General features: G+C 38.4%; 1 protein-coding gene across 1 annotated transcript; it reads right to left on the bottom strand.

The window, feature by feature from the left end:
• Positions 1 to 492: 492 nt before the first annotated feature.
• On the bottom strand, positions 493 to 3,430 carry foxl3 (forkhead box L3). The gene is made up of 3 exons (XM_029528003.1): positions 3,164 to 3,430; positions 1,943 to 2,111; positions 493 to 1,718 (listed from the first exon to the last, which is right to left on the bottom strand). The coding sequence occupies exons 1-3, from the start codon at positions 3,268 to 3,270 to the stop codon at positions 1,245 to 1,247; spliced, it is 750 nt and encodes a 249-aa protein (XP_029383863.1). The 5' UTR covers positions 3,271 to 3,430; the 3' UTR covers positions 493 to 1,244.
• Positions 3,431 to 8,033: the final 4,603 nt, after the last annotated feature.

Raw genomic sequence — 8,033 nt, 5'->3', positions numbered from 1 at the left:
CAGCACAAGAGCACGCCATGATTGATCTCCCTTGTACAGGTAAGAAATGTTAGTCAGGCCTCTGTTTCATTAGGCTTCTTTAAGTGTGCGAATAATACAATATGTTATAATCAGGGGTGAGTGGATTAAAATTTAAGTGTCAATCAATCAGGATTTCCAAAGGTCAGTGAAAAAAAAGGGTAGTAAGTGGGTCAGAAATAATTGAATTCAGTCAAAAAAAGCCTTTTCAAAGGTAACAATTTGACTTTCCCTGCACTATATGGTTGCTGTCTGTTTATGTTGTAAATTATTAACCGAAGAATTAGACAAATTGGAATTTTGACGATGAGTATGTGTGTAAATCGTGCATTGAAATAGAAAGTGCTATGGATTTCACCATCATTCATTTTATTATTTACACGTGCTGTGACATGTCAAAACGTTCTTCATAAAAAGGCCTGCAGTTGTAAAAGGGAAGCAAAAGTTGAAGTGAAAAATTAAGTAAACGGCGAATAATTCGAATCAGATTTTAATGATTGTACAAGTTCTTTGTGAAAGAAAATTAAATGCACTAGAAAAGAAATAATTAGTAATCAATCTAATAATCTTTTTAGGCCACCACAAAGTCATAATTATTTATGTATATATATATATATGTTGGGTTGTTTTGTTTTTTTTTTTTCGGTTTTTGTTCTCCTGACATTAAATAAAACAACATGGCCACAGCTGCCATTAATCAGGGATCAATCTGCTTAAGTTGAACAGCCTCTGCAGTGATGGTGATGAGGCAATGAGGGAAACCTGTGAAAGTCTTGGAAAAATCTTCTTTTATGAAGAAAACCATGTGACCTTCTGAGCAGAAGAGAAGTCAATAAATCCAACCAATAGAGTTAATTTTACTTGTTCATATTTCATGTTTAAACATTATACTTGTGCTCACTGCTCCTGTGTATATACATATAGAGTATTGTAAACCTAGTCTATGTCAGCACTAGACACTGCACAAACAGTATTATGACAACATGAACACGGCACTGTATTGTTCACATTTATCTTCCACTTTTTGCCTTCTTGAACGTGACTTCGGTCTAGTATCCACCACACAATACTGTACCTCTTTATTTTGTTCCTCGTTTACATTTGTCGTCAGTAAATTCTCTCTTGTGGGATTTCTCTTTGGATTTCTTTATGATTCCCACTTTTGGGCAGACAGTCCTGAAGAAATTTCCTCAGTCTCTGCTTTCCTTTACTTTCCCTTTATTTGCTCACAGAGTCCAGAAGTGCAGGTTCAGGTGTTGGGGCTCCAGAACATGTACAGGTGGGCCTGTAGGCCCTATGTGCACAGGGCCGTGGGAGGATCTGAACCCAGACAGAGGGGGATCTGGAGTGGAAAGAATGTAGTCAATGCTAAACTTGATCTCTGACTCTGGTTTCCCTTGCTGGGTGGGGTTTGGGATGAGATGGTTTTGCTGTGGACCCAGCCTCGACCTTTCAGGGTTCAAAGGGCAGAGAGCGGGGTCGGAATCAGGGTGCTGGGATCTGGGTACGTCCTGATTGCTGTGGCTCTCCAAAGGGTGGAAAGGGATTTCTCCTGAGTCACGGAGGCCAATTTTCATGTTCCTCCTGCGCCTGCGACGCCGAAAGTTGCCATTTTCAAACAGGTCAAGCATGGATTCACAGCCGGTGGCGAAAGTCCAGTAGTTTCCCTTTCCCTTCTCATTGCCCTCTGTCCGAGGAACCTGAGGAAATATGAATATAGTCAATGGATATAAAAAAAATCTGTCACCAATAATATGTGGCAGAAATATAATTTGGTAAAAGAAAGAAGTTATTGTTATTGATATTATTTAAACACTGTTAAAAAAGAAACAAAACATAAATGGAACGCAAAACAACCAATCATCTATTTGATGACACACAAAAACACTTGAATCTGATGCCAGATGTGTTGGTGTTAGGGCACCTTGATGAAGCAGCTGTTCAGAGACAGGTTGTGTCTGATGGAGTTCTGCCAGGCTCTCTGGTTTGAGCGGTAGTAGGGAAATCTCTTCATGATGAACTCATAGATGCCCGACAGAGTGACCCGCTGCTCAGGGCTCTGCTGGATGGCCATGGCTATCAGAGCAATGTAGCTGACACACAAACACAAACGTGACGGGATGAACAAAAGGCGTCATCTGCTCCATGATAAAAGCTGTCAATCCTATTTTGGGTCCCACACACACAGATGCGTGTAAAATATAGTAAAAACTGCAGATGGACTTTTTTTTTGCTACAAAACCAGGTTGGCATGTTTGATGGTAGATGTTTTATTGAATTACTTTGTAGTGGAATATATATTGATGTACATAGGTACACAGATTATTTAGATAGAAATTATATAAATTATTTAGAAATCATTTAGCACAGTATATAGTTTATTTTGTTATATAGTGATGTTACAGTATATCAGAGCTCTCATGAACAAACTGCTCGAGAAACCAAAATAACACAAATTTGAATGGACTAAACAGTCAACAGTCACAGTTGTGGAGCTACACGTAAATACGATTTATTTAACAATGGTTTTGAGCCATCCGATAGAGGTAATATGTCACTTTCTGTAGCATCACATCCTCAGTCAAAAATCATTTAATCATTATATGTATTTCTCATAAAATTATGAAAAGTTGTTTAGTAATATTTTTGTTTATTTTATTATACAGTGAAATAATCTTAAGTATGTTTTATAGCTGAGGAACCCAAACAGAATATTAGGGTTAGATTAACAGAGATGAAAGGTTTTATTTTGCATTTGAATATTAATATCAAAAGGTACCTCTGAACTAGGATGCTGCATGAAAAATGATGTCATCGCAAGAATTTATGAAGGACCGATGAAATCATTTCAAATTACATTTCTTTTAGCATTTGTTAATTCATATTTTTGAGAGACAATATATTAATTTTACCATCTGTTGCCATCAGACAGGGGAATACATGACACAAAACTAGGTCAGCTAGTTATTGTATTGTTTTGCCTAAACAGTCTGAAACACCTATAAAGCTACAGGTAAAATGTGTTTCTTTTATCTTATACTCACCTCCTTTGTTTATACTACTTGATAAAGATATATAAATATATTTACATAACATCTGAGCAAAAGTTACACCCAAAAAGAAACGGTTTTGATGTCCTTCATACCTGTATGCGGGTCTGCACATTTTCTTCTCTTCGTCAGTGCTAGAGGAAGGGTATCCGTCTCCATCGTAGTTGAAACAGTTGAAGGGGTAGTGGGAGTTATCAAACATATCGACTCTTTGAGGTGTCAGCTGTGTGGTCCTGACTCTCTGGCTCCTCTGTCTGTCCTGACCACAGCCCAGCAGCAACCCCCTGTCCTGCTGCTCTGCTGTTCCACCATGCTCTGCTCAGCCAGCTGACACTCACTCTGAGCTCTGCTGATGACGGCTGCCCCTCCAGCCCCCCTCTTCCCTCCTTGTCCCAGCTGCTCTCGGGGAGCGGCTGCAAGTCTGAACGCTGAGGACCACCTATCTGAACTCTTTGAACTCTGCTCCTGGTCTTGTGCACCACTTATGTATCTGCCATCCAAATGAATTTCATTCTAAATATTTTTTTTCTCCTTAATTCTTCCAGTTCGTGCTTAGCTTCGAATTCAAAAGCTGAAACCAGCCCTCTTCATCTCACCTCATATTTGAAGAGAAAGAACACATCTTCATTCAGACTTTATTTATATTAAGACCAGATTATGTATTTTTGTACTTATTGTACTGAAGTATATACTACATGAACCAAAAGAAAAGAAATCATTCTGGAAGAATGAAGACCTGGATTATTCAGGTTCTGGCCTTACAATGGTTTTCTGTATGCTGTTGCAATTAAAACACCATAGCTACGGGCTCAGCTGTTAGATAAAAGTACACGTTTGCTGTTGCTGCCAAATGTAGAGAAAAATTGGGAAATCTTCCAAACAAGAAATTCTTAAGTGCAGCGCGAATGGGCTTTAGAGCATCAAAACAGCTGTAGGCTAATAGCTGTTAGGCAGAGGAGGCCTAACAGCTATCCCCTAAAGGAGACTTTCTTCCTTTTCTTATTTGGGGCTGTGGACTCTGTTGGGCTTTTTTGAGCAATGGATGTAGCTGATCTTGGTCATTTCCCAGATCCAGTCCAAATGCAGAACAACAATTTCAGACTTTACTATACAGAACTTCCTATAATGGTGCCAGCTTCATGATGGAAAGCTTAAATATCAATTAAGTGGAACCGCAGATAGAATTTTTTACTTTTTGACCCTCACTTTCTTCCCTATTGAAAAAATTACCATGATGCAGCTAAACTGCTGACACTTAGACATTAATGTGTGTTATAGTGGCATTTAATGTAGCATAACTTCTAGCTTCTTGCTTTCAGAGAAGATGAGGAGTGAATTATAGAGGTCTGGGAATCTTCTTTTTAGGACTATATGTTCAGATTTTCAATGTGAATAAGTGTTAATTATCTCTGGTTTGGTTTTAAACTAGACTACTGCTAGTCCTGACTTGAAATCACTGGGTCCAGTGTTGGATTTAAGGGGTCACTCTGGACATTTAGCATTTAGCCTTTATGCAAAATGTAAAAGTGAAAAGAGAGAGCGTGACAGCAAGAGCGATCAAAGCAGCAGTTGCCTAAATATCAACGTTTTAATTTATAGAGAAGGTCACATCATCATTATTTTCATCATTAACACAGAATTCAAAATGTAGCGTGTGTGTCTAATTTTCAGAGTGCAGAACAATCACAGAACAGTTTAACACAGTTTAAAGAGTAAGCCTACAGTTTGGCCTTATACGATTCAAAAGTCTCAGCTCGACATTGTTCCAGTGTCACTTAAGTCTTTTTCACACATTTCACAAACGTTTTCCAGAACGACAGCAGACGTTATCCAACTGACGTGGTCCGGTCCAGACGTCTCACAGTAGCTGCCCGGCCGCCGCAGCCTGGAGCCAGTGTGCTGGACATATTGCCTCTTCCTCCTCCTCCTCCAACTGGATTCTGGGTGGTCCTCTGTGTTCGTAGGTCATGTTTTATTTTGCTTCTTTTTATAGCCTAATCTTTTCAACTGTACTTAAAACAGCTAGGCCCAAACCAACAAACAACATCCTTTGCATCTTTGTTTTCTTTTTCTTTTTCTTTTTCTCTCTGTTAACTTTTTGGGGTGTGTGTGTGTCCACTCTGTCTGACATTTAGTCAACAACGGGAAGTTTTGTAGATGCTATCTATAATGCTCCATAATGGCTATAAATTGTTTCCGTGCCTATAAAACAGGGGGATGTGTATTTTGAAGGGGCTCTTAACAGGGCAATTGGAGGTCTCCCGTGAGGCGACAGAGGCCGGGAAAACAGCCTGAGGTCTGGCAGGCCTCTGTGTGTGGCCCGCTGGTGCAGGACAAATCTATAGGCTCCACAATACATTGACATTAAAGAAATTCTCTTTATTTCTGATCGGGTAATGAAGCAGCTAAAAGGTCAATGCTGTACTCAGTTTCAAGTTTTTTAAGTAGCTTAATTAAATGTTGTTATACATCTTGAAGCATGAAAAGGATTCAGTTCTAATATACTAAAACTGATCTTGAACCAATGCTTTGGTTTTTTTCCTGTTTGTCTTTCTCCACAAAACATGGAGGTGGATGTAACAATGTTGGATGTCCAAGCTGTTTTTGGTGACTCTGAGATCATGCCATCTTTTTTTTTTTTTTTCTCATACTTTTAGGCAAATTCATAAATGCATAAACACGACTAGATACATGTGGAAAGTTGATGGGCTGCCAATATATATCAACAGTTATAAGAGTGCTTGACTGGATTCAATCACCAACCTCAGTTTACAGATTTTCAGCAGAAAACCTGAATTATAAATCTGTAAACTGGAGGGACCTAATGAAAGATGGTATCTTGTTGGAGCTTGAACCACAATAGACTTCACATTCTAGCCTTTGCTGCTCTTTTCAACTTTTCAACAATAAATAAAATCATTTTATAAAATTTAAATAAGCTCGAGGCCTAGCAGAGCAATGCCTTATAATGATAATTTCACACAAGGCCATCGGCCAATTTTCTTATTATTGACTAACTTATACTCCTCAGTACTGGTGTGTTGTAAGCGGTGCAGTGCATTTATTCAGGAGCTTTATATACTGTGTTACAGTTTCTTCATTCTTCATGCTGATTCATAATTTATTTACAGATGAGCATCCTTGAAAGCAAAAGCTTTTAGATTAAAAGATATCACAAGGGTATCAAAGTACATATTTCAAGCAATGCATCCAATACAATTAATTACAAATAAAGGTTATAATAAATGTCAACTTGCCCAACAGAAAATGGTGACACATAATACACTAGCAAAAAAAAATATCATGTGATAAATAAACTCAAGCTAGACTGAGGATACTCTTCTACTGCCACTGCATAGTACATTGCTGGATCTATTCCACTTATTGCTTCAAAGTAAACAAAGGTATCAACCAAAATGCTGAAATGAGCTGTCTCATTCAAAACTGCAGATGCAGAGAAAAGTAGTGTGGAGGAGAAGAGGAGGTCATCGTATCAGGTTGGTTTGAACTGAGATTTGATAAGCACCTCATGGCTCACTCCCATGACGAGGCTTCCTCTGGCGTCCTGTCTGCGGCCAGCCGCAGTGATTACAGCCCTTAGTTCTCCTCTGGTCACTCTCTGTCCCTCTGATTGTTGTCTCAGACGCCGCTTCCTCCATTCATAGCTCTGTCTGCCCATGTGTGTGTGTGTGTGTGTACATGCATTTATGTAAACCAACCAAGTAGCTTTTCCGGAGGCTGTTCTGTGAGGAAAGGTTATCAAAACACAACAGTGCAGTAGGAACTGTAAACATGCATGTGCACAGAGTTGGAGCTGTGGGCCATTTTCCTTTGCACTGTACTGTGCTGCCGTCCCCACTGCAAACATCCACCATCCCATTACACTGGGTGAGTGCTACAGATAAGAGCTTCTGAGCGGACCTGTGTTCACCTGATGATTTTTTTTTTCTGCACCTATATAAACAATTCTGCCTTACTGGCTCTGTTTATCTTGATTAGAGCTAATAGCGCACTCTAGCTGTACTGCAGTATGATTTGTTTATTTATTCTGTGTCAAAAAGTACTCAGTATTATGCAAAAAAGGGAAACTTTTCGCAGACTCATAAAGTATCCAAAATATTGCTTCAGTGTGTAAAAATCTAATTTTTACCCCACACTCGGGACCCCAGGGCTGGTAATTAAATCCCCTTTGAATTTGAATAGATCCCCATTTTGGCTAAATGGTTAATTTCTGCTTTCTATTAGCTACGGGTCTGTGACCTTTGACAACATAATGCATTTCATCCATTTTTATCACTATAATGAAGTCATAAGTGGAATTTCTCCGAGAGTAAACATGGGAGTTTTGCTTCCATTGAATTTCCAGTTTTTCAAAACTTTTTGGATAGCTTCTGTCATCTGCTGAGATTGGAATTTTTCTTTGCACTCACTCTAAATATGAGTTGAGCTGAAATGAGAAAGATTTTTTTAGGACATATTTCAGCCCCAGCATGAGACTTAAAATGTGATTTGAAAGCTCAAACCATTGCACTCATACTGAAAATTTGTTTTTCCAGTTCGTCTCAAACCTTTGATTGTAAGATATTTACATATTCATACAGTCTTCATTGGTCAGGGAGAAGAACAGAGTTAGATGCCACTGATCAATTAAAAAATCAAGCATCAAGTTTTAAAAATGTCTGGGGTGACCTTTAATAAAGTAACCTGCTTTTTGACATCAAACAATTACTTAAAATAGATATTACATAAAAACAGATGCAATATTTTTAGAAAGATGCCTGTTTGCTCTCTTTCCAAGATAGAAATGAGAATATTGACAAAAACCCAATGTACACTGAAAAAAGAGAAACTACTATGTCATTCCTTTCAAGTGTATTTTTAAGTATTTTAAGTTGGTCTAATAAAATAAATTAAAAGGAACACGTCTACCTAAATGGTATTTTCACTTAAACCAAAGCGTTTCCT

This window comes from Echeneis naucrates, chromosome 19, assembly GCF_900963305.1.
Source record: "Echeneis naucrates chromosome 19, fEcheNa1.1, whole genome shotgun sequence".
Classification (NCBI taxonomy): Eukaryota; Metazoa; Chordata; class Actinopteri; order Carangiformes; family Echeneidae; genus Echeneis; species Echeneis naucrates.
Note: the sequence above shows the minus strand (reverse complement) of the source record. Positions and strands in the feature narration are given on the sequence as shown.